The sequence below is a fragment of the Phasianus colchicus genome, chromosome Z, assembly GCF_987193195.1.
Source record: "Phasianus colchicus chromosome Z, bPhaCol1.hap1.1, whole genome shotgun sequence".
NCBI lineage: Eukaryota > Metazoa > Chordata > Aves > Galliformes > Phasianidae > Phasianus > Phasianus colchicus.
The window spans coordinates 1,313,491-1,339,499 of NC_143476.1; the positions used below are offsets into that span (position 1 = coordinate 1,313,491).

The following is a 26,009-nucleotide window of genomic DNA, read 5'->3' on the forward strand; positions in this document are numbered from 1 at the left end:
GAAGACATCCACGGGTTTCCTGCTGTGGGACACAGGCACTCACCTGCAGCTCAGCACTGCCTGCTCATGCCTGCGCACACCTTCAGGCTGGAACCAAGGAAATCCTCAGCAAAGACATCAGGACACTTTTGTTATGATGACTTTCATGAAGAAGCATCAAATATTTCTTCACGAGAAATACTGCAAGTCCCTTTGACACTAGCCCTTATTTTAAATGTTTAGATTTGTGCTTCATTCAGGCGTGCTGTCACTCCCAAAAAGATTTTTATTCCTTTTCATTCTGAGGAACACAGTGATTTCTGCCTTGTTTACTGACTGTAGGCACAGCAATACTCCTGCACCTTCAGGGAAACAGCAAATCCATCTCTTTCACACCCTACTTCTATCAAGCTCATTCACCTTACAAGGTATTTATTGCAAGCAGCTCTTCCAAAAATGGAGATTAACAGAACCTGCAACCCAGGACACCTCAGTAAGCCAGTACTTTTCATCTCCTGAAGGTGTAGGTAGACACAGAGCTGGAACATCTTTTCCAGAGCTGTGTGATGCTATCTCATCTGTGTTCCCTTACTGTTGACTCAGTGTCACTTCTTATCTAACCTGGTTGCATCCCAGGATTTCTGGTGCCAAAAATAAACTGACAGCTTTCATCACTAGTTAAAAGGAAACTGCAATAGGAAAAGCAATTTTTCTGATTTCTCTGTTGATCAAAGATGCTTCCTGCAAGCCTGATGCGGTAGAAACAATATCAGCTTTAGAATGACAGTCATTAGAGCAGAATCCTTTCACTGATGAAATCCCACAGTCCTGATTCATACAACACTGACACTGGAGGACACAGTAGTTTAGATGAGAGCGCATTAAAAATGACTAAGTTAAGCTCTCAGCAAAGAGTGACAAGTATGAAAAAAAGAGGTTGCAGAAACTGCTTCAGTTTGGCACTCTGGCATAAAGTATGACAACACACAACCTGCCTGTGCAGTTCCAGAAGCAGAAGAAAGCCGTCAACCAAGACTTGTTCTCATCTGCTCTGAAAGTCCACTGGGACAAGGCCACTTTTCTCTGACGTGCTTCCAGAAGTATCACTTCTGAGCACTGTGCCAGGGAGTTACAAGATACTGTTTGTGTGTACAGAGGAGAAAAAGACGTCTGTCTGGAAACAGACTTGGTGAAGGAGAAGCAGCATTTTCCAGAGTACTTCAGAAAGAACTGAGCACTGCCCCAAGAGCTTCAGAGCGGCAGGCTGTCACAGTGTGCCAACCAGCTCAGCTGTGAGTTGGCACTGAAGCTGCACCACAGGGAGAACAAAGCCCCCTGTGCACCCTTGGAGAGCCAAGGGTTGGAGATTCATGAACCTTGAGCTCCTTTCCAACCCGGGCCATGCTGTGATTCTGGGATTCTCACCTTTGCCTCATCTGGCAGAGGGAGGCAGCTCTTTCTCTTGTCTCCCTATGGCTGTCAGGTCACCAGGGCCAGTGTCACACAGGGAACTGCAAACACTGTGTGTGCTGTGCCCTGCCCATGGCAGCACAGAGGCAGCTGCCAGCAGCTGATGCCCACAAGGACAGCCAGCCTGGACTTCCTTTGATTCCTTCCCTTTGGATCAGCGTCCTTCAGGAAGGCGGAACATCTCTCCAGCTGAGCAGCAGAGGACAGCAGGGCTTCGTTGTCTGGGCATGTTCTCTTCTGGCCCTCTGGCCCTCACAGACACAGGAGGAGGACACAGAGGCTGCTGTCACACAGCCAGCCCTGCCTCTCAGGTCAGCTCTCAGGCCATCCTCTCTCCCCTCAGCAGCAGCTCACTGTTCTGCACTCCTCTGGCCTGGGCTGGCAGAGGTGTGCAGCAGTTCTGCTGATCTCCCAGTGCTGGCCATGTCTGCAGTGCCTGTGTGAAAGACACAGGAAGCTGCCAGCATTGCACTGCTCTGCTGTGCCCCTGCCATCACCGAGTTTGCTGTCAGCAGCTGCTGCTACACGTCCATTCAGGCACAGGCCTTTCCTTCCTGGCCCTCTTTCCCCCCCTCTCTCCTCTGCTCTCTCTCGTGCTCCCCTTTGGCCTGGGCTGGCTGAGCAGTGCAGGCCTTGTTGTTGCTCCCTGGGCCAACTACGTCACGGTTCCCCGTGACTCTGCCAGCTGCTCTGACACAGCGACTGCGTCCTCAGTGTGGATTCCAGAATGCGACAGACGTCCAGAGAAGACTTCCAGGGCTGATTGGAACATGCTGCCATCAAGAACTGCCATGGCTCAGGCCCCCTGGGAATCTGCTCACAGCGAAAGCTGCTGTCACTCTGTGTGGGCACAGCCTTGTCTGTGTAGGCCTGCTCACACTGCAGCCCCTGTCTGCACCAGAACCGTGCCGATCCACCTTCTCTTGGCCTCCTTGCCTGCATGGAAAAGGGCAGCTTGGGCTGAAGTCCCTCAACTTGCAGATGGCCGAGTGAAGTCTCTGAGCCCTGGTGACCCACGCAGCTCTTCAGCCTGCTGACCTGCTCTGCTGGGGCTGTCTTAACAGGCAGAGGGCACGTGATCCTAATGTCCCCACATCCATCCCTCTTAGCATACTGTAGGCCAGTTCCTAAAAGGACACCTGCACAATCTCTCTGAATGTTAATCAACATGTAGTTAGTTTTCAGTGGTGATTAGCTATGTGTTTAGTCAGAGGTGCAATGGTTCTAATGGTGAGAGAAAGACATTCCCAGTTGTCATCAGGTGGAACACACTTCAGACTGGAATCCTCAAGCAGACTGCAGTCAAGCTTTCTTAATTACTCGTTGTTGTTATCAATTCAGACGCATCTCTTAATTCCTGCTTGAATGAACATTTTGTAATAATCTGCTGAGACAGTGCAAGGCTTGACAATGAGACTATAGTTTATTAAAGTAGCACTTTTTACTTAGGTGCACTTTTCATCTGTTGAACTTCCTGTCGTCTATTGGAAATCTCTGGCACCAGTGCATAAGATTCACCTATTCTATAGAAGTCTGACTGAACCCCATACTGGGATTATTTTTGTTCAATCCAAGCACCTTGGACGTTACTATACATTTATTCAATCATGAGGTAAGTCTGCTTCAGAAGCAATATAGAAAGCATAAAGGGGGAAGAAGATAATGTATTAGTGAAGACTTAACTAGTATTCATAAACTGAAAACTGTTAAACACTATGATGATTACAGAATTTCCCGGAGAAATGTCAAGTTCTTATCTGAATGCTAAATGCAACATCAGTTCACTTCTCACTGGGTTGAATGTTTTAAATATTTGGTAATAATAATGGTTCCTTAATTCTGACATTTAATATGAAAATATTAAAATTCCTGTGTTAGAGTACTTTTTTGTTAGAATGCCAGATGCTAAAGGGATGAAGTGGCACAAGAAAGCAAAATATCTCTGCTGATGGCAGGAAGGACTGTAAGGATGGAAAGGCTGGTGTTTGCCGTGGGAAGGGAACACGTCTGGTTTTCTTGTTCCCTTTGTCTTTGAGTGCCAGAAAAATAGAGGAGAGCGTGCCCTCACCTTGGACCCCTCCTGCCCTCTGCTGCTGAGATGGAGAAATGTCCCACCTCCTACAAGGACATCAGGACAAAGGTAAGTAATCAAAATATTTCCAGGCTGGCTGTACTTGTGGGCATCTGTTGCTGGAAAATTTAATGGCAGTAAACTGCCTAGATAATGACAGAATGAGGGTGACAATAGAATGGTACGTAATCACAGTGCAATGAAAAAAGTATGCAGGGTGCAGGAAGGGAGGTGTGGACATTCTGAGTTGCAACTCTTTATTTGCTCCAGAAAGCTCTATCAGAATGGAAGACTGAAGGAAATACTTTGAGGGGTTTTTTAATGTGACTGGATAAAAGATCCATGTGGCAAATTGAATAACTGAGTGGTAAAGGGACATAGATACCTCACTGTTTCATGGAACCTTTCAATTAAGCATCTGAGCACTGTGTACAGGACTTGGGAATATAAGTATTAGAGGATCATGGAATATCTGTATTTGGAAGGGACCTCGAGGATCATGTATTCCACCTCCTGGTTCCACACCGGACCTCCTATGGGTCAAGCCCTGTGTCTGAGAGCATTGTGCAAATGCTCTTTGGCCTTTGTCAGCTCAGTGCCAAACCACTGCCCTGGGGAGCCAGTGCCAAATTCCATGTATCTAGTTCATCCTACAGAATGATGCCAAGAACAGTTATAGAGATCGACTTACAAACAAAATTCTTGTCTTGAATTAATGGTACACTCACCATTTAAAAAAAAAAAAAGAAAAAAAAAAAATCAAAGCCACATTCTTACGCTGGCATTTTACAGTATTGTCAGATTTTTGTAATTCTGTTTTGTCATATAAGATTCTCTCATCGTGAAATAATGACCAAGTTCTCTTTTCAGATCTAAACATACAAATGCTGAAGGCAGCAGTGCTGTTCAAGAGTACATTACCAGCTCAAACACTGCTTTGGCTATAAAACTGAAGGCAGTCAGGAATTTTATCAAGGAGTTAGCATGTAAGTGTAGATTTAAAAGCAACCTGTATTGTTACTTAGAGTTTGATATAGTGTAATCCAATGCACAGTACTTGTAACGTGTGTTTTACAAAATGCTTTGCAATGTAGGCATCTATTAAGAAAAATGCTGCAAGTTCTAATATGTCCATGACCTTTTCAAACAGTTCCTTACTCCTACACATCACTACGAGTAGTTCTTCTGTCAGGAAGGATCACATGAGTAATTAACCTGTGACCTTAAGTTTGGAATTAAATGCATACAGTGGAAGTAAGAGCTGTGGGTTATTTTGCTCTTTCAGTGTTGAACAGCCGAGGTGTTTTGTTTTGGAGGGTGGACAGTGATGGGACACGTGGGGAATGGCTTTAAACTGAGACGAGGGGTGTTGAGGTTTAGGTTGGATGTGAGGAGGAAGTTTTTCAGCCAGAGGGTGGTGAGGCACTGGAACAGGTTGCCCAGGGAGGCTGTGGATGCCCCATCCCTGCAGGCATCCACGGCCAGGCTGGATGTGGCTCTGGGCAGCCTGGGCTGCTGGTGGGCAGGTTAGAAAGCCCACAGGACTTTATTGCAGCCCTGGGTGCAGGGGGATCACTTCTCCTAGCATGCACACAGAAGAGCTGGAGCACACAGGTGATGTCCATTCCACTTGTGAACATTCCTGCAATTGCAGAGAGCGTGCGCCTGTTCCAATCACTGCTGCACAGATTAAAAACTGATTGCAGATGAGCTGTTTTGGTATGGGGTTCTTGCCAACGGTCTGCAGTGGCTGTGTGATTCCTCGGGGAGTTGCTCTCCAGCCCAAAGGTCATGTCCTAAGTCGACCAGATCCCGTTTGTGTCCAGAAATGGCTGACAACAGATCAGCTGCTGGTCAAGTTTCTAACATCACACTGGCCTTGCTCCAGTGTCTGTGTCATCAGCCCCAGCACATACGCTGCACCTCTTCAAGGCTTTGCAACACTGAGACTCTGCACTTGGGCTCCAGACATCCTGCTGCACCAAGAGGTTATTCTAGCTTTGGTATCTTGCAACTTTGTATATAACTACATCACTGTAATCATAAATGTCTAGGAGAATGGAGATGGAGAAATTAATCTCCCTGTAATTCTCTGTACTGCAGCCCCGTGGTTGTCAACACCTAATGCAATATTGAAATTTCAGTTGAGAAATTGAAAGCTGCCCTTAACAAAAAAGCATCTGGATTTGTTACTGAAATCACACTGAGGATCAATAAATCCAAATGCTTCTAGCATAACCACGATTATAGGCAGTGTTTAGACAAGCTCTTACAGGAAAACCATGAACACAAGGCTAAAGAGAGACTAAGTGATGCACTCTGCAGGAATACTCATGGAAGTCTTCACAGTGCAGGAGTCTGATCTGATTACAGATGCTGTGCTTTAAGTACCCCTTATCATATCTTTTTTTTCACTGTTGTGCAGGGGTTGGACTCAGTGATCTCTGGAGGCTGGAGATGCTGTTTGCTAATGGAAGATGGAGATAGGAAAAGCAAGTAAAAGGCATGCTGTGCATAGCCACCACATGGCATCTGCACCATTTCCCCCTGCACCAAGGAGGAGCAGCTCACAAGCTTGGCCTGGGCCAGGGAAGGGAGCAGACAAACATCTGGACCGACCCCAAACGAGCTGGTTCTGCAGGTTGGGTGTCTTCTGCTGCTTGTCTCACATCCTGCTGCTCAGCGGTAGATTTGTTCCTGCTCAGTGCTAACAGGAAACTCACACAGCATTTCTGTTTCAGCTGTGCCAACGCTTTGATCCCTTGCTGCTTGGATGGGGCGTTTGAAGAAGGATGCCTGTGCTGATGTCCAGCCAGGCTTTGGGGATGAGTCTCCACACCAGGGTCCGTCTGACAGGACTGAGGGTTGGGGATCCAGCCAGGTCGAGTCCAGTGTGCTTTGCTCTTGTTCTTAGTGCTTGTTTTTGCTCAGGAGGGCAGGAGGTGAACCTCGTGAACCAATGCCTGCAGACGGGGTTTGCAGAGAAAGAGGTCCTGCAGGCCTTGTGTGACAGCCACGGAGCTGCAGCGAGGCTGCATCCGTGTAAAACACCAGAGATCCACGGAGGTGTGAAGGGGAGCTGTGGGCTGCAGTCACGCAGGAAGGGATGTGCATGCTCGGGGTTTGGTTGTTGTGTGTGTGTTAAGTGACTGTGATACCACTGCTGGGTCAGTGTGAGCGTACGGAACAAGTGTGACAGCCTTTTTGATGGAGCCCTGTGAAAGGAGTCCTATGGACTTGAGATCCAACTATCAGCCTGTGGGCATCATTTAGGAGTTGGGGTAGGGGATGAGGCAAGGGAAGTTGGGCTAAGAAAGGGATAAAGCAGTCTGGCAGTAGTTCTGTGTTTCTCCCATCTCCTGCTTTATTTCCTTCCAGGTGAAATAGATGGGTGCTGCAACATGCCCTTGAATGTAACAAAACCCACTCTAGTGTGGATTTGACATGGGCCCAGCACTGCAAGGTACGCTGCTGGGAGGAAGCGTCCATCTGGCTGAGGGCAGGAAGGCCCTCCAGAGGGATGCACTGAGGCCAGTTGTGCGAGGCTCAACAAGAGCAAGCGCCAGGTCCTGCGCTTTGGTCATGACGACCCCGTGCCAGCTTCTCCAGGATTTGGCTGGGGTAGAATTCCAAGCAGCCCCTGATTCCAGAACGTTGGGCTGGGCTGTTGGAATCTTCTGCCCTTGTGCCTGGTCTTGCCTCCCCACCCTGTCCGTCGTGGTGGAGCAGCCTGGTGGCCCTCAGTGATGTCATAAGGGCTAGAATGAGGGGAGGAGCAGTGCGTGCTGCGTCCCTTCATTGGAGCGCTGGAGCTCTGACTGAGCAGCTCGCTTGTTGCACTTGTGCACCGACTGCGTCCCTTTGTCTTCACACCGTCCTGTGCAGCACCTTGTAGGTAAGCTGAGACAGTGTGGGAGAGACGGGGGGACAGTGAGTGCTGAGAACTGCTGGCTGGCGGAGCTCATAGGATCACATTATCTCCATCAGCAGAGGGGTGGCCATGAGGGACAGGGAGGTGATCGTCCCCCCCTGCTCTGCTCTTGTGAGGCCCCAGCTGCAGTACAGTGTCCAGAAAGACAGGGAGCTGTTGGAGAGGGTCCAGAGGCGAGCCACAGAGATGATCAGGGGACTGGAGCACCTCCCCTGCAAAGACAGGCTGAGGGAGCTGGGCTTGTTCAGCCTGGAGAAAAGAAGGCAGTGGGGTGACCTCATGGCAGCCTTCAGTACCTAAAGGGAGCCTAAAAAGAGGAGGGGAATCAACTCTTTGAAAGGGTAGATAACTGCAGGACAAGGGGAAATGGTTTTAAGTTGAAAACTTAAGTTTTTAAGTTGAGGGAGGGCAGATTTTGGTTTTTCCCTCGTAGTCTTTGCTAAACCGTGGAAGCAAACTGACCTGCTCTTTCTCTCTCCTCTCTCCACCCTCTGCCTGCTTCCCTGCTGCAGCTTTTGCTCGTGGAAGATCAGAGCAAAGTGACAAGGAAAGGCTGCGGATTCGTGAGATTTCTCTCCCTCGTTCTGATCTCTTGCCAGGTACCTGCCATGGTTTGTCCCCCCACATGCTTTAGCAGCCCGTGACGCCCCGTGTTTAGTAACACAGCCTCATCCAGCTTTGATGGGACGCTGGTCACGTGTGGGTTTTCTCCACGTGCTCTGCAGCTCAGCCCTCAGAAGGATGCTGTCTGTGGTGCTGTGACCAGCTGGTTTTATGGAAAGCAATCCCTTAGGCAAAGAGTCCCAGCCCCAGCTTGTGCAGAGCTGCACAGCATCACCAGGGACACCAGCAGGCGTGCTTGGGCTGTGTGAGTGTGCCCGACAGCTGTAGGGAGCACAGCAGAGATGTGAACAGAGAAAATAAAAGTGTGTTTCTTTTCAGTTCCAGCTTGTCACACCTACGCTGATGGCTGTGGCGTGCAGCGAGATCAGCTGTGGGCCTGACCTGGCATGGACAGAGGTAGAGTATGAAGCTCTGATTGGTCTTTGTTCCCTGACTGCAGCCAGCAGAGTGAGCCGCAGATGTGCTCTCCTGCTTTCCAAGAGAGCTCCTCTGTGGCAAGACAGTAGTGCAAGCGTGGCAAGTTTTTAAAAGTACCAGAGCCATCTCGGCTGTGGGGTTTGTCCTCTACTGACTTTTCCCTTGAAATGGCTGCAGAAACAACAATCATTCTCTGCTCTGTTTGGCCTCGCTGTTGGTTGGACTGCTCAAGAGAGCTGCTTGGTGCTTGCAATGGCACTGTTTGCACCTTGTAACTGCAGCCGTAGCTTTGGTTTCCCTCTTCACGGTCTCCTAGCATCTTAAACAGTCAGCCTTCCTGCACAAAGAGCGTAGGAAAGGAGGGGGCAAAATGGACAAGGCCACCTGTCTGCGTCAGTGCCATTGCTGATTAGTCTGGGTGGGGAGAGATGCATCCTTGCATTGCCTGGCGTGTGCCTGCTGCACACCAGGGAGAGAAACAGCCGTTATTAGACTTGCAGTTCCTTCTGAAGTGCCCACGATAAGGACCGAGTGCATTTCCTGCAGCTTTCTCTGCAGATGTGCTCCTCACCTTGAAATCCTCCTTGTTGGTTCCCAGCTCCTCACCGTGGCCTGTGCTCTCTGTTTCAGACTGAGAACAAGGGGAAGCCCCTGCTGGACCATGAGGTGGCACCTGTGAACATTCCAGCTATTGCTGCTGCCCATGCTATTAAGAGACACATTGCCCAGGCAGCGGATGAACTCTCCTTTGAGGTAAGCAGTTCAAGGCGTTCCATGCTCTATTTTACAGTGGCAAATGCCTTCACAGCTGCGCTGGTGCAAGTGCTCTCACGCTCGGCAATGTTTGGCAGTGCAGAAGAATGCAGTCATTTGAGCTGTGCTTTCCTCCCAGCCGTGCTGAAGCTGGGATTGATGTTGCAATCTCTTGAAGGTGGGAGACATCATCTGTGTCATCGACATGCCACCAAAGGAGCTGACCCCCTGGTGGAGAGGCAAGCTCGGCTTCCAGGTAGGCACAAGCTTCAGACTGGAGAGTGCAACTTCAGTAAAGGCAGGAATCTCAGCTTAGAGCTGCTCTGCCTGCACAGGATGCCTAGTGGACATAAACAGTTTCCCTGTGTCGGTGTCAAGGGACCTTGCCTTTGGCTGCTAATGTTGAAAAATTATTACCTTTATGCTGTGAACTATGGCCATTTTCTGCTGGATAGTCTTATGGAACGTCAGGCAAGCACGTTCCGAGGGAAATGTTACGTGGCTTTTGGTTTAACAGTTCAGACCTGAGAAGTGCTGCATGCAATAGTTGGCCTCTCTTCTTGTTACAGGTTGGATTTTTCCCAGGGGAGTGTGTGGAACTCATTAATAAGAACATTCCTGAGGCACTCATCAATTCTGTGCCAAAGCCAGGTATGGATGTTACATTTGATGGTGTGGGAAAGCAAAATGAAGTCTTTTTGGGGGTATGTTCCATGTTTAGTACCTCCTTTATCCATCCCACATTGTCCTCTGGGTTGATGATTCTTCATGCACACCATGGGGCAGAGATTTGGCCCAATCCTCCTGGGTTTATGACTGGACTTGGGGAAACTATAGAATACTCATGGAATGGCTTGGGATGGAAAGGAACCTCAGGGATCATCATGCTCCAACCCTCCTGCCTCAGGATGGTCTCCCAGCCCCCACATTTAATGTGAGACTAGATCAGGCTGCCCAGGGCCCCATCCAGCCTGGCCTTGGGCTCCTCCAGAGATGGGGAAAATCCCTTTTTGTATGTACTGGTTGGTAATGTTCTTCCCGTTCTGACGTGCCCTGTAGAATGTGCTGTGCTCGGCCTCGTCCAACGGAGCCAGACCTGAAATGACCTGGTTTCTTCCTTTTGTTGTGCAGTGCCCAAGAAACGCAGCAAGATCCTCACCTTCCTTCGTTCCTTGGTGAAGGCCCGCCCAAAGAAACCGACCGAGCGGGAGGTGGAGAAGGAAAGGGTGTTTGGCGGTGACCTGGGAGAGCATCTTCTCCACTCCGGTCGTGATGGTAAGGAGCTGCCCATTCCTGAGATCTTCTTCTGCTGGCATCTAAAGAAGATGAAAGGGAGCTCATATCTAGCAGGGGGCAGGCTGATAGCAGTGGAGGCACGTGTAATGGGAGTTGATGGCTGAAGGATCAAGTGAGGCGGATGCTCCTAAGAGACAAGCACATCTGTATTTGCTTCAGCCAAGCCTGGCTGGGCTTAGTGGATGGGATGTGACTCCCGGGAGCACAGCCTGCAGCACGATTGAATCAGGAGCTCCACTGACGGCTGGCACGTGTTCTTCAGTCCCCCAGGTCCTCCAGAGCTGCGCTGAGTTCATTGAGCAGCACGGCGTGGTGCAGGGGATATACCGCCTGTCCGGCGTCGCGTCCAACATCCAGAGACTGCGGTAAGAGTGCTGCGACTGACACAGCCTGAGTGCATCTGGTGTGGCTTTGGGCTTGCCTTCCTCTCGCTCAACCGGGTTTGCGTCCCTCTCTCCAGGCAGGAATTTGAGTCGGAGCAGATTCCTGAGCTCACCGTCCGTGACATTCACAGCGTGAGCTCCCTCTGCAAGATGTACTTCAGGGAGCTCCCGAACCCTCTGCTCACCCACCAGCTGTACGGCAAGTTCTCGGTAAGCACAAGGCCACGTCTTTCATTTCCCTCTTCCTGGGCCTCTTGGCAGATGGCTGCAGCAGTGCCCCAGCTCGGAGGCCCTTTTGCTGTCAGCCCCACGAGGTTTACTCGCAGTGGTGTACTAGCCTGATTGGTGTCTCGCTCCCTTTCTGCACTACTCCAGGATGCTGTTGGTGCCGCTACAGAGGAGGAGCGGCTGCTCAGAATGCAGGACGTCATCCAGCAGCTGCCCGCTCCTCACTACAGGTCAGTGCTGCCCTCAGCCTGCTGAGCTCAGCCCTGCTGCATTGCAGAGGGCAACGATGCGGTTCCAGGCTCTGTCTCACGCCGGCAACACGATGCCTGTGTATGCTGAAGGGTTGAAGGCTCCATGGGCTTACTTTATGGGGTCAGTTCCTGGGCACGGGGGCACGCTTGGTGCAGCTGATGGCTGCGGCTGTGCTGTGCTGGGGCTTGGTGCTGCAGCGTGGCACTCAGTCAAGTTGGATCTACTTCACCTTCGGTGACAGTAGCAATCACAAGAACTAACATGAATGGAGGTTTGCTTTCTGAATTGCAGCACGGCATGCTCGTTGGTGCTGAACGTTTGCCTCTCTTGTTTTCCAGGACACTGGAGTTCCTGATGAGACACTTGGCGTGTCTGGCTGGGAGCTCCACTATCACAAACATGCATGCCAAGAACCTAGCCATTGTGTGGGCTCCAAACCTCTTAAGGTAAACTTCTGGTTCTGTTTCAACACAACGCTTCATCTGTTCTCCAGAAAAAAAAACAATCCTCCCTTTTTCTCCATCAAATGTGCTCTTCTCCTGTAAAATCTGTGGCTGACAAAAGAGCAGGAGCCTGGGCTGTTCTCCAACCCCACGGGCACAATGTCTAGGTGACAATTTCTGCAGCCTTGTTGAGATGGGACTGACGTGTCCTTGATCATCCAGGGGAATTTCTGCAGTGGCATCACTGACTGCCCACTGCGGAAGTCTCCAGAGCCTCAGCTGACAGCTTTTGGCTGCAACAATTCAGACTTGGGGAAACGGTCTTGGAGAAATGACTTCTAAAATCTGCCTTTTCTACAGATCACAGCAGAACGAGTCTGCCTGCGCCAGCGGAAGAGCTGCCTGCATGGAGCTGCAGACACAGTCAGATGTGGTGGAATTCATCATCAACCACACAGACGTCCTCTTCTGCTCCAAATCCAGAGCAGACATTGCAGATGCAGCAGGTGAGTGTCTTCCTCCATTAGCTTGATCTTGACCTGACACCTTGACCAAATGCAGGCCTTCTCCGGGACCTTTGAGATACTCTTTTACCATCAAGGGGACAGCAGACCTCTGGGCTTCCATTAGGGTATGGCATCCTGTTGCTGGATGCTGAGAATGTCCAAGCCCAAATTTCACAAGGAGGAAACCATCATTATTATGGTTTGCACGCAGGAGAAGCTTGATGCAAGTGTGGCAGCGAAGCTTTCTCAGTTCCCTGCCCCTATTCCTTGGGTTTTTCCTTGCCTATTTTGATACAGTAAGCTGCTCTTCGTTATAACCGTGTCCTTTGCCATAAACAGACCTCTGCCCACATGGTTATTTTGAGCTCCTCTTCTTCCAGTGGCTTGGACAAGCAAGCCTGAGAAAAATACAGCACCTCCCCCAGAACTGTGGTGGCTGTGCTGCTGCTTTCTGATCCTCGCTCTTACCTGTGGTTTTCCCTGACAGGGCACAATTCTCTCCCAGGGCCCAAGTCTCTGGGGGTCTCTTCTGCTGCCACAAAGCTGCTCAGCCTGGAGGAGGCACAGGCACAGAGGCGAGGCCACAGCAGCTCTCCTGTTGTGACAGAGAGCAGCCAGGACATTGAGGTGGAAGAAAGCCCTGCAGCTGGGCAGGGCAAATTCCACACCGTCATCGACTTTCCATCTGACAGGTAAAGAGGACTTTCTTTTCCAGCACCTAGCATCATTGTTTGGGTGGGTTTTTCTGTTTTTCTGCAGAAACCAGGCAGTGCTAGGAACAAGCAACTGCTGCCAAGAGCTCAGTACAGCTTTTCCCTCACCCTGCACCACGCACAACTCACAGCATTGGCTGTTTTCTCTCTCCAGGCAAAATCCACCCTGCAAAAATGAGGAATCACCAGCTAGCAGTTGGTGTTGCTGCTTCAGGCTCAGAAAGCCATCCTCTGGCAGCAAACGCCAACTGCAGCGCAATGCCAGGCAGCCCTCAGAAACAGCAATGGTAGTCCTGGCAGGTAAGGGTGCAAATGCAGCTTCCAAATCCCTGCTTTTCAGGAACATAGAATTCAAGCTTGCAGTGCACTTCTATCTCCTTCTGGCATTCCAGCCCCTGCCTAACATCTTCACCCCTGATCAAGAACCACTGTCGTAATTCAGCTTGTGAAAGTTTGACACTAACCCCTGTGTATCCTTTCTAGGTGAATCGAGCCCTTGCCAAGCCATAAGATCCAGGGCCAGTGGCGAGGATGCTCTGTGTGCTTCCATTAGTGGAGAGCTCTTAGGAAGCACAAATTGCTGCAGTTCCAACTGCAGCCTTCCATCTGACATCAGTAATGGAGAGAAGGAGCTCATCGAAGTCCATGCTCTCATTACACCTGGCTCTGCTGAAGTTGCTGACCTGAGCCTCCCAGACACCACAGTCACAAGTGTGGTCTGTCACCCAGTGTCTCTGCAGTGCAGCCCATCCCAAGAGCAGTGTGAGTGTCCCGACAGCAGCACCTCCATGCAGGAGCAGGTCAGTGTCAGTGAAGAGGAGCAGAGCCTCTTGCAGGAGGACTTTCAATCAGGCCTCCAGTCCCAGGCACCGGACAGCAGCACTGAGAGCTCTGAGCCACTCTCTCCATGACAAGACAGGATGAGTCCCATCTTCACCGTGGACCTCTCACACCCTCCTGTCTTTTATACAGTAATAAAAGCAATCTCGTGCTCAACCAACGCCTTGCCTGCCTTCTGAGCCTTCATTCACAGAGATTGGGATGAATGCAGCACACAGCAAGGCACCTCAGCTTGCAATGCTGTGGCTGTGGGGTGCGTGCAGCACAGCTCCGGGTTTGTTCCTGTTTTGTCTGGCTTTGGGATGTCTGCAGGGGGAGCTCTGCAACCATTTGGCATGGTAGCAAATAATCTCTCGCATCCTGGATGCTGCTCATGATACTCCCAAGCTTCCTGGCTGTGACTTTGTGATGATTTTCAGGGCTTTCTGATGCATTTTGATGCCTTTGCTGCTCTTTAACACCTCTCTCTCTCCCACCATGTCCTTTCCTGGCTCACATCTACAAGCTAGTCCTGCAGATCATCACCAGACCTGTCATCAGCACACTGCGGCAGGAGAATCTCCCCCTGGCCAACGTCAGGCAGTACTGCTTGGTCTGCAGCTCAGTGGCCATTTCCCTTTTAGGTGGCTCCTGCAGAAGAATCAAGCAGCAGAACCTTTTGCTCATCCTGCAGCACACAAATGCTATGAAAGCAGAAACAACCTGGGAATCTCTGGGTCTGCAAGACTGCACGGACACTCACCGACTGTGTTTGATGGCTCCCTCCCATCCTTGATTTCCTTCTCCCCTTCTCCTCGTCTGATCCCACTGCTGAGCCATGATCAAGCTGCCCAGTGTGGCAGAGCATCGTGCAGAGCCGTGCTGGCACCTCCTCCCCTTCCTCTCCTGCAGCTCAGCCTGCAACCTGAGCAAGTTTTTTTCTGAGAAAGTGACCAGCTCTTTTCCATCCCTTTGCCCCTACAAACAGTTGTCCAGAGGATCTCGTCCAAGGATTCCTGGAACAGCCTGCAGCTGGCTCTCCTGAAGTTCAGGCTCCTGCCTTTGCTTCCTGCCAGGCCCGCATTCCTTGAGATCACCAACTCAAGGAGGGCATGGTCACTGCAGCCCTGACCGCCTCCTGTCGTAACCCCTGGTGTGCACCATGTCCAGCAATGCTTCCCTTCTGCTTGCTGTGCCCAATGCCTGCACCACAGAGTGATTCTCACTGCACTCCAGGAGTCTGTCAGATTGCTTGCAGCCAGCCATGCTGATTTCCCAGACTGACTGGAATCCCCCATCAGGATGAGAGTCAGTGAGTGCGATGCTTCTGCTGGCTGCAGTAAGCAGCTCCCACCAACAGGCTCTCTTTCCAGGCTGCTGTAGCAGACCCTCACCTCCAGAAGCCCTGCACTGCTGCACTTCCTAATTTTACCCACAAGTTCACAACCTGCTCATGGCTCTTCTTAGTTCTTTGCAGTCAACTTCTCATCATAGAGGGCAAATCCCTTGCCTTCCAGAATTCCATAGTATCAATTGTGTCTGCTTTATGTCAGGATTTTTTGTCTTTCTTTTCTTTTCCCATTTTCTAGGTAGGAAAATGAATTTCTGAGGCAGGAGAAGCAGAAGTGAAACAGTCTTCCTGGCACTGCTCAGGTTGCAGGAGTTGCCAAGTGCTCCTCAGGTAATGTGTGCTGAAGAGCTGACCTTGGTGGCAGGGGCTGTGGCTGCATTTTGTGCCTGTCATGCGGGAATCCAAGAAAGCCTATTCAGAGCAGGAGCTGCAGAGCGAGATAAACATCACGAGAAGGTAAGGCTGAGAAGCAAGGACACCTCCAGAAAGAAGAGAAAAACTGAGTCAAGTGAGCTGCGTGACGGCCGTGTGATGCTGACCATGATTGGAGGAAGAGCGCATGGCTGGGAATGACTGATGGCTCTGGTTGGATGGGTGCCTGTGTGCACAGAGGTAAGGAGTGTTTGTGGGATGTTTTGCTGGCATCTAACGGCTGTAAGGGGAAGTCAAGAGAGAAAACTTGTGAATGCATAGAAGGGATGTTAAAATCTGGAACAGACTGTTTGGATCAGTCACAGCTGAGTCCAGATTGCCACACTGCCAGAACCTGGGGCCTAGGATTTTCCTTTAAGAGTGCCAACTGCTCATTTTAAATGATAAAAAGTAACATTGATAGAAGCTTCCCTCCTTGCATTAGAATAAGGCATTGATATTTGATGTTTCTGTCTTTCCATTCCTTTAGCAGCCTGGGTGTTGATGCAGCTGTATGCATCTGCTGCCCTCTCCTTCTGTTTTGTGTAAAAGAACAGTAAAATATGCAATCAGTGTGAGATCTTTCTGAAGTATTTTACTTTATTTGCCCCTAGGCTGCAATGGCTGGGAAATGGCAGTGTCACCCAGGAGCCCACACGGCGACCTGATGTCTCATTGTTGGGGTCTATTGGAAACCACCACGATGACAAAAGAATGCCTGGGATTCCTCCGGCCCAAATGCCAAACCTTGCACTTGGCTGTGCTGAACCTCATGAGGTTCACCCAGGCCCACCTCTCAAGTCTGCTGAGCTCAAACAGATGTCATTTTTCTCGTGTCCTTCCATTCCGAGTCCATCTGTTCCCCAAAGCAAAAGAATTTGGAGGGAACCACCGACAGTTATGTGAGCGATTTCAGCGTCTATTTCTGATCATGGCAACAACTTCAGAGGTCTCACTTAATTTACGGTGCCCGTTGTAATTCTGACCAAGGCTGCAGTTGCAGCTGACTTCCCAAGGCTGCAAGACGTGGTGGTGACACAGCCTTGTGCTTCTGCATTGGTGCTCATCCCACGTTTCCTTTCTCTGTCTCGCAGGTCAGCTCCTGCTGGAAGCAGATGGTATCCCAGTGTGAATGAAGGTCAGTGCAGGAGCAGCTGCTGATGGGAGGAAGGAAGTCCATGCTGAAGAGCTCTGAAGCATCTGCAGGTATGGTTCTGGAGGTGGCAGCAGTGATGTCGGAGGGCTCCCAGCAGGAAGCTGTCTCATCCAAATGCTTGCTGAGTGGTTGGAAGGGAGCTTTCTGCATGACAGCAGCACCAGTTGCTTGCTTCAAATGCTGCCAAGACAAGGATTAGCAGGAGTTCCAGTATCTACAGTATCATCACGAATCATGATAGGATTACAATGTGTCCTCATACAAACGCAGCCATTTCTCTCTGAGTCCAAAGGCTGTCCGGAAAGCATCTGTGAGGTCTCTCACACCAAACCACTGCTGTCCGTGTGGGATCTGACTCATTAGGGTATAGGGGTTAGGAACCACAGGCTGTCTTTTGAGAACGGGTTCAGTCATTTCCTTACATCTTGCACCAGCCGATACGTGCCGTCTGCCTTCCGTGCCGACAGGATTGGGGTGTTATAAGGCCACAGACAAGGTTCCAGAAGACCATCCTTAAGCACTGTCTGTGTTACAGCTTTTAGACCCACTCTCCCTTCTAAGGCTATGGGATATTGTTGCTGTTTCACAGCTCCACTCCCTCCTTGGGCAGTTATTTGTAAGGGAAAATTGTGAGTCCACCCCGATTTCCTTCCCCTGCCCACACCTTTGGATTCATTTCTTCTTCATCACAGCTGTTAACACATTCATTGACCCCTGATATCTGTTTCACAGACTTGCAGCTGTAATCCTCATTTAACTGTAAAATCTCTCCCCCATAAATCAGTCCCTGCTTCAGGCACAGAGAACAATTGCCCTGCAGCTATTTTATCTTTCCATTTTAGTTCTGTGGTCTCCAAGAGTGGAACTGTCATTTCTGATCCCTCAGCCCCAGTTATGCACAACAGCCACATCCAGATACACGTCTGGTACCTCTGAACTAGCTAATGCTGTAGGATGGAATGTTGTTTCTGCACTGGCTATCAAATGTGGGATTGCTCTGAAGCAGTACAGCACGATGTGTTTTGTAATTTGCCCTTAGAAACAGTTTGAAAAAGTAGAAAGACTTTATTAGTATTAGTAAAAAGAAGTTATTTCATAACATATTTTAGAAATACAGTTGTTCAATCATGTGATCAATTCTCACTTACAGAACTGTAATAGTTACAAACTGCATGGGTATAGCATTAAGGACCAGAAAGCATGTTGTAAGGCCATTCTGTTTGGATAGGAGAAGCTCAGCAAAAGAAAAACAGACTCCAAAGAAGCCAGGGCCTCCACACAAGGCCGAATTGACTCACTCTGTGGGCAGGTTGGGATGCAACAGGCAGGCATCAAGAGACTCCCCTCTGTCCTCCTTCCAAACTTCTCTCTCTTCAGGGATGAGCAGGTGTCCAGAAATAGTGGCCAAGTGTTGATAAGCAGCTGTCAGGCGTTCAATAATTAGCAGTATACCTGCTGAGCTAGCAACAATTGGTGTTTAGCCAGTCACACACACACACACAGAATGGCCCGGGTTGGAAGGGACCTCAAGGATCAGGAATCTCCAACCCCCTGCCACAGGCAGGGCCACCAACCTCTGTAGCACTGCACATATGCACATTGCTGGATAGAAACAGCAGTGTGGGAAAAAACTGTATGCTGTGGATGCAAAGGGTGAATCAGAATGGCTTAACAGCTGTCCCACAAGGAAAAGCAATCCCTTACCTCCTGTGCCATGCTCATGGCAACACCAATGCAGATGCCAGCAGCTGATGCCCACAAGGACAGCCAGCCTGGACTTATCTTTGTCCTGATGTCCTTCTACAAGCTGGAACATTTCTCCCTCTGATCAGCAGAGGGCAGGAGGGGACCAAGGTGAGGGCACACTCTCCCCTGTTTATCTGGAACTCAAAGAGAAAGAGAAAATGAAAACCAGATGTGTTTCCCAGCCCATGGCAAACACCAGCCTTTCCATCCTTACAGTCTTCCTGACTTCAGCACTAATTGAAACAACATCCCACTCACCTTTGCCATGTCTGGCAGAGGTTGCAGCTCTTTCTATTGCATCCCTCTAGCTTTCAAGTCAAGAGCTCCTGTGTCACACAAGGAAAAGCAATCTTTTACCTGCTTTGCCATGCTCATGGCATAAGCAATGCAGTTTCCAGCACCTGATGCCCACAAGGACAGACAGCCTGGACTTATTTTCATTACATATCTTTGTCCTGATGTCCTTCTAGAAGCTGGAACATTTCTCCCTCTGAGCAGCAGAGGGCAAGAGGGGTCCAAGGTGAGGGCACAGTCTCCCCTGTTTATCTGGCACAAAAAGAGAAAGAGGAAATGAAAACCAGATGTGTTTCCCTGCCCATGGCAAACACCAGCCTTTCCATCCTTACAGTCCTTCCTGACATCAGCAGCAACTGAAACAACATCCCACTCACCTTTGCCATGTCTGGCAGAGGTTGAAGCACTTTCTATTGCATCCCTCTAGCTTTCAAGTAAAGAGCTCCTGTGTCACACAAGGAAAAGCAATCTTTTACCTGCTTTGCCATGCTCATGGCAGCAGCAATGGAGATGCCAGCAGCGGATGCCCACAAGGACATTCAGCCTGGACTTATTTTCATTACATATCTTTGTCCTGATGTCTTCTAGAAGCTGGAACATTTCTCCCTCTGATCAGCAGAGGGCAGGATGGGTCCAAGGTGAGGGCACACTCTACTCCTTTTTGTGGCACACAAAGGGAAAATGAAAACCAGATGTGTTTCCCAGCCCATGGCAAACGCCAGCCTTTCCATCCTTACAGTACTTCCTGACATCAGCACTACTTGAAACAACATCCCACTCACCTTTGCCATGTCTGGCTGAGGTTGCAGCTCTTTCTATTGCATTTCTCTAGCTTTCAAGTCAAGAGCTCCTGTGTCACACAAGGAAAAGCAACCTTTTACCTGCTTTGCCATGCTCATGGCCCAGCAATGCAGATGCCAGCAGCTGATGCCCACAAGGACAGCCAGCCTGGACTTATTTTCATTACGTATCTTTGTCCTGATGTCCTTCTAGAAGCTGGAACATTTCTCCATCTCAGCAGAAGAGGGCAGGATGGGTCCAAGGTGAGGGCACACTCTCCCCTGTTTATCTGGCACTCAAAGAGAAAGAGAAAATGAAAACCAGATGTGTTTCCCTGCCCATGGCAAACACCAGCCTTTCCATCCTTACAGTCCTTCCTGACTTCAGCAATAATTGAAACAACATCCCACTCACCTTTGCCATGTCTGGCAGAGGTTGCAGCTCTTTCTATTGCATCCCTCTAGCTTTCAAGTCAAGAGCTCCTGTGTCACACAAGGAAAAGCAATCTTTTACCTGCTGTGCCATGCTCATGGCAGCAGCAATGCAGTTGCCAGCAGCTGAAGCCCACAAGGACAGCCAGCCTGGACTTATTTTCATTACGTATCTTTGTCCTGATGTCCTTCTAGAAGCTGGAACATTTCTCCCTCTGATCAGCAGAGGGCAGGAGAGTTAGATGTTGCAGGCACACTCTTCTCTTTTTCTGCCACACAAAGAGGAAATGAAAACCAGATGTGTTTCCCTGCCCATGGCAAACACCAGCCTTTCCATCCTTACAGTCCTTCCTGAAATCAGCAGCAACTGAAACAACATCCCACTCACCTTTGCCATGTCTGGCTGAGGTTGCAGCTCTTTCTATTGCATCCCTCTAGCTGTCAAGTCAAGAACTCCTGTGTCACACAAGGAAAAGCAATCTTTTACCTGCAGTGCCATGCTCTTGGCAGCAGCAATGCAGATGCCAGCAGCTGATGCCCACAAGGACAGCCAGCCTGGACTTATTTTCATTACATATCTTTGTCCTGATGTCCTTCTAGAAGCTGGAACATTTCTCCCACTGAGCAGCAAAGGGTAGGAGGGGTCCAAGGTGAGGGCACACTCTCCCCTGTTTATCTGGCACAAAAAGAGAAAGAGAAAATGAAAACCAGATGTGTTTCCCAGCCCATGGCAAACACCAGCCTTTCCATCCTTACAGTCTTCCTGACTTCAGCACTAATTGAAACAACATCCCACTCACCTTTGCCATGTCTGGCTGAGGTTGCAGCTCTTTCTATTGCATCCCTCTAGCTTTCAAGTCAAGAGCTCCTGTGTCACACAAGGAAAAGCAATCTTTTACCTGCTGTGCCATGCTCATGGCAGCAGCAATGCAGTTGCCAGCAGCTGATGCCCACAAGGACAGCCAGCCTGGACTTATTTTCATTACGTATCTTTGTCCTGATGTCCTTCTAGAAGCTGGAACATTTCTCCCTCTGATCAGCAGAGGGCAGGAGAGTTAGAAGTTGCAGGCACACTCTTCTCTTTTTCTGCCACAGAAAGAGAAAATGAAAACCAGATGTGTTTCCCTGCCCATGGCAAACACCAGCCTTTCCATCCTTACAGTCCTCCTGCCATCAGCACTAATTGAAACAACATCCCACTCACCTTTGCCATGTCTGACAGAGGTTGCAGCTCTTTCTATTGCATCCCTCTAGCTTTCAAGTCAAGAGCTCCTGTGTCACACAAGAAAAGCAACCTTTTACCTGCTTTGCCATGCTCATGGCAGCAGCAATGCAGATGCCAGCAGCTGATGCCCACAAGGAAAGCCAGCCTGGACTTATTTTCATTACATATCTTTGTCCTGATGTCCTTCTAGAAGCTGGAACATTTCTCCATCTCAGCAGAAGAGGGCAGGATGGGTCCAAGGTGAGGGCACACTCTGCTTTTTTTTCTGCCACACAAAGAGAAAATGAAAATCAGATGTGTTTCCCTGCCCATGGCAAACACCAGCCTTTCCATCCTTACAGTCCTCCTGACATCAGCAGCAACTGAAACAACATCCCACTCACCTTTGCCATGTCTGGCAGAGGTTGAAGCACTTTCTATTGCATCCCTCTAGCTTTCAAGTCAAGAGCTCCTGTGTCACACAAGGAAAAGCAACCTTTTACCTGCTTTGCCATGCTCATGGCAGCAGCAATGGAGATGCCAGCAGCGGATGCCCACAAGAACAGCCAGCCTGGACTTATTTTCATTACATATCTTTGTCCTGATGTCTTCTAGAAGCTGGAACATTTCTCCCTCTGAGCAGCAAAGGGCACGAGGGGTCCAAGGTGAGGGCACGCTCTCCCCTGTTTATCTGGAACAAAAAGAGAAAGAGAAAATGAAAACCAGATGTGTTTCCCAGCCCATGGCAAACACCAGCCTTTCCATCCTTACAGTCCTCCTGACATCAGCACTAATTGAAACAACATCCCACTCACCTTTGCCATGTCTGGCAGAGGTTGCAGCTCTTTCTATTGCATCCCTCTAGCTTTCAAGTCAAGAGCTCCTGTGTCACACAAGGAAAAGCAATCTTTTACCTGCTTTGCCATGCTCATGGCAGCAGCAATGCAGATGCCAGCAGCTGATGCCCACAAGGACAGCCAGCCTGGACTTATTTTCATTACGTATCTTTGTCCTGATGTCCTTCTAGAAGCTGGAACATTTCTCCATCTCAGCAGAAGAGGGCAGGATGGGTCCAAGGTGAGGGCACACTCTGCTCTTTTTCTGGCACACAAAGAGAAAATGAAAACCAGATGTGTTTCCCTGCCCATGGCAAACACCAGCCTTTCCATCCTTACAGTCCTTCCTGACATCAGCAGCAACTGAAACAACATCCCACTCACCTTTGCCATGTCTGGCAGAGGTTGCAGCTCTTTCTATTACATCCTTCTTGCTTTGAAGTCAAGAGCTCCTGTGTCACACAGGGAAAAGCTATCTTTTACCTGCTGTGCCATGCTCATGGCAGCAGCAATGCAGATGCCAGCAGCTGATGCCCACAAGGACAGCCAGCCTGGACTTATTTTCATTACATATCTTTGTCCTGATGTCCTTCTAGAAGCTGGAACATTTCTTACTCTGATCAACAGAGGGCAGGAGAGTTAGAAGTTGCAGGCACACTCTCCTCTTTTTCTGCCACACAAAGAGAAAATGAAAACCAGATGTGTTTCCCTGCCCATGGCAAACACCAGCCTTTCCATCCTTACAGTCCTTCCTGACTTCAGCACTAATTGAAACAACATCCCACTCACCTTTGCCATGTCTGGCAGAGGTTGCAGCTCTTTCTATTGCATCCCTCTAGCTTTCAAGTCAAGAGCTCCTGTGTCACACAAGGAAAAGCAATCTTTTACCTGCTTTGCCATGCTCATTGCAGAAGCAATGCAGTTGCCAGCAGCTGATGACCACAAGGAGAGGCAGCCTGGACTTATTTTCATTACAAATCTTTGTTCTGATGTCCTTCTAGAAGCTGGAACATTTCTCCCTCTCAGCAGAAGAGGGCAGGAGAGTTAGAACTAGCAGGAACACTCTCCTCTTTTTCTGGCACACAAAGAGAAAATGAAAACCAGATGTGTTTCCCTGCCCATGGCAAAAACCAGCCTTTCCATCCTTACAGTCCTTCCTGACATCAGCAGCAACTGAAACAACATCCCACTCACCTTTGCCATGTCTGGCAGAGGTTGCAGCTCTTTCTATTACATCCTTCTTGCTTTGAAGTCAAGAGCTCCTGTGTCACACAGGGAAAAGCTATCTTTTACCTGCTGTGCCATGCTCATGGCAGCAGCAATGCAGATGCCAGCAGCTGATGCCCACAAGGACAGCCAGCCTGGACTTATTTTCATTACATATATTTGTCCTGATGTCCTTCTAGAAGCTGGAACATTTCTCCCTCTGAGCAGCAGAGGGCAGGATGTTTCCAAGGTGAGGGCACACTCTGCTCTTTTTCTGGCACACAAAGAGAAAATGAAAACCAGATGTGTTTCCCTGCCCATGGCAAACACCAGCCTTTACATCCTTACAGTCCTTCCTGAAATCAGCACTAATTGAAACAACATCCCACTCACCTTTGCCATGTCTGGCTGAGGTTGCAGCTCTTTCTATTGCATCCCTCTAGCTTTCAAGTCAAGAGCTCCTGTGTCACACAAGGAAAAGCAATCTTTTACCTGCTGTGCCATGCTCATGGCAGCAGCAATGCAGATGGCAGCAGCTGATGCCCACAAGGACAGCCAGCCTGGACTTATTTTCATTACATATCTTTGTCCTGCTGTCCTTCTAGAAGCTGGAACATTTCTCCCTCTGAGCAGCAGAGGGCAGGATGGGTCCAAGGTGAGGGCACACTCTGCTCTTTTTCTGGCACACAAAGAGAAAATGAAAACCAGATGTGTTTCCCAGCCCATGGCAAACACGAGCCTTTCCATCCTTACAGTCCTTCCTGAAATCAGCAGCAATGGAAACAACATCCCACTCACCTTTGCCATGTCTGGCTGAGGTTGCAGCTCTTTCTATTGCATCCCTCTAGCTTTCAAGTCAAGAGCTCCTGTGTCACACAAGGAAAAGCAATCTTTTACCTGCTTTGCCATGCTCATGGCAGCAGCAATGCAGATGCCAGCAGCGGATGGCCACAAGGACAGCCAGCCTGGACTTATTTTCATTACATATCTCTGTCCTAATGTCCTTCTAGTAGCTGGGACAGTTCTCCATCTCAGCAGAAGAGGGCAGGATGGGTCCAAGGTGAGGGCACACTCTGCGCTTTTTCTGGCACACAAAGAGAAAATGAAAACCAGATGTGTTTCCCAGCCCATGGCAAACACCAGCCTTTCCATCCTTACAGTCCTTCTTGAAATCAGCAGCAATGGAAACAACATCCCACTCACCTTTGCCATGTCTGGATGAGGTTGCAGCTCTTTCTATTGCATCCCTCTAGCTTTCAAGTCAAGAGCTCCTGTGTCACACAAGGAAAAGCAATCTTTTACCTGCTGTGCCATGCTCATGGCAGCAGCAATGCAGATGCCAGCAGCTGATGCCCACAAGGACAGCCAGCCTGGACTTATTTTCATTACGTATCTTTGTCCTGATGTCCTTCTAGAAGCTGGAACATTTCTCCCTCTGATCAGCAGAGGGCAGGAGAGTTAGAAGTTGCGGGCACACTCTTCTCTTTTTCTGCCACACAGAGAGAAAATGAAAACCCGATGTGTTTCCCAGCCCATGGCAAACACCAGCCTTTCCATCCTTACAGTCCTCCTGACTTCAGCACTAATTGAAACAACATCCCACTCACCTTTGCCATGTCTGGCAGAGGTTGCAGCTCTTTCTATTGCATCCCTCTAGCTTTCAAGTCAAGAGCTCCTGTGTCACACAAGGAAAAGCAATCTTTTACCTGCTTTGCCATGCTCATGGCATAAGCAATGCAGTTTCCAGCAGCTGATGCCCACAAGGACAGCCAGCCTGGACTTATTTTCATTACATATCTTTGTCCTGATGTCCTTCTAGAAGCTGGAACATTTCTCCCTCTGAGCAGCAGAGGACAGGAGAGATAGAAGTTGCAGGCACACTCTCCTCTTTTTCTGCCACACAAAGAGAAAATGAAAACCAGATGTGTTTCCCTGCCCATGGCAAACACCAGACTTTGCATCCTTACAGTCCTCCTGACATCAGCAGCAACTGAAACAACATCCCACTCACCTTTGCCATGTCTGGCAGAGGTTGCAGCTCTTTCTATTACATCCTTCTTGCTTTGAAGTCAAGAGCTCATGTGTCACACAGGGAAAAGCTATCTTTTACCTGCTGTGCCATGCTCATGGCAGCAGCAATGCAGATGCCAGCAGCTGATGCCCACAAGGACAGCCAGCCTGGACTTATTTTCATTACATATCTTTGTCCTGATGTCCTTCTAGAAGCTGGAACATTTCTCCCTCTGAGCAGCAGAGGGCAGGATGGGTCCAAGTTGCAGGCATACTCTCCCCTGTTTATCTGGCACTCAAAGAGAAAGAGAAAATGAAAACCAGATGTTTTTCCCTGCCCATGGCAAACACCAGCCTTTCCATCCTTAGAGTCCTTCCTGACTTCAGCAGCAACTGAAACAACATCCCACTCACCTTTGCCATGTCTGGCAGAGGTTGCAGCTCTTTCTATTGCATCCCTCTAGCTTTCAAGTCAAGAGCTCCTGTGTCACACAAGGAAAAGCAATCTTTTACCTGCTTTGCCATGCTCATGGCAGAAGCAATGCAGTTGCCAGCAGCTGATGACCACAAGGAGAGGCAGCCTGGACTTATTTTCATTACATATATTTGTCCTGATGTCCTTCTAGAAGCTGGAACATTTCTCCCACCTCAGCAGAAGAGGGCAGGAGAGTTAGAACTAGCAGGAACACTCTGCTCTTT

General features: G+C 49.4%; 1 protein-coding gene across 7 annotated transcripts in view; it reads left to right on the plus strand.

The window, feature by feature from the left end:
- The window catches only part of LOC149912161 (rho GTPase-activating protein 32-like), a 90,696-nt gene that overhangs the window by 45,129 nt on the left and 19,558 nt on the right, over positions 1 to 26,009 (plus strand). The window contains exons 1-19 of one of the 7 annotated variants that reach the window (XM_090131261.1): positions 3,431 to 3,589; positions 4,391 to 4,506; positions 5,946 to 6,161; positions 6,262 to 6,401; positions 6,899 to 7,415; positions 7,964 to 8,050; positions 8,394 to 8,471; positions 9,123 to 9,245; positions 9,424 to 9,501; positions 9,815 to 9,896; positions 10,377 to 10,520; positions 10,804 to 10,906; positions 11,002 to 11,134; positions 11,300 to 11,382; positions 11,743 to 11,850; positions 12,208 to 12,353; positions 12,841 to 13,045; positions 13,221 to 13,366; positions 13,550 to 14,051. The exons of 2 other annotated variants lie outside the window; for them this stretch is intronic. In XM_090131261.1, coding sequence (XP_089987387.1) covers positions 8,418 to 8,471; positions 9,123 to 9,245; positions 9,424 to 9,501; positions 9,815 to 9,896; positions 10,377 to 10,520; positions 10,804 to 10,906; positions 11,002 to 11,134; positions 11,300 to 11,382; positions 11,743 to 11,850; positions 12,208 to 12,353; positions 12,841 to 13,045; positions 13,221 to 13,366; positions 13,550 to 13,977 — 1,833 coding nt within the window. In that variant the 5' untranslated portion in view covers positions 3,431 to 3,589; positions 4,391 to 4,506; positions 5,946 to 6,161; ... (2 more) ...; positions 7,964 to 8,050; positions 8,394 to 8,417 and the 3' untranslated portion in view covers positions 13,978 to 14,051. Of the gene's footprint in view, positions 1 to 3,430; positions 3,590 to 4,390; positions 4,507 to 5,464; positions 5,509 to 5,945; positions 6,162 to 6,261; positions 6,402 to 6,898; positions 7,416 to 7,963; positions 8,051 to 8,393; positions 8,472 to 9,122; positions 9,246 to 9,423; positions 9,502 to 9,814; positions 9,897 to 10,376; positions 10,521 to 10,803; positions 10,907 to 11,001; positions 11,135 to 11,299; positions 11,383 to 11,742; positions 11,851 to 12,207; positions 12,354 to 12,840; positions 13,046 to 13,220; positions 13,367 to 13,549; positions 14,052 to 26,009 lie in introns of those variants that run through there. 4 more of the 7 variants (XM_090131260.1, XM_090131255.1, XM_090131257.1 and 1 more) reach the window with 4 other exon arrangements.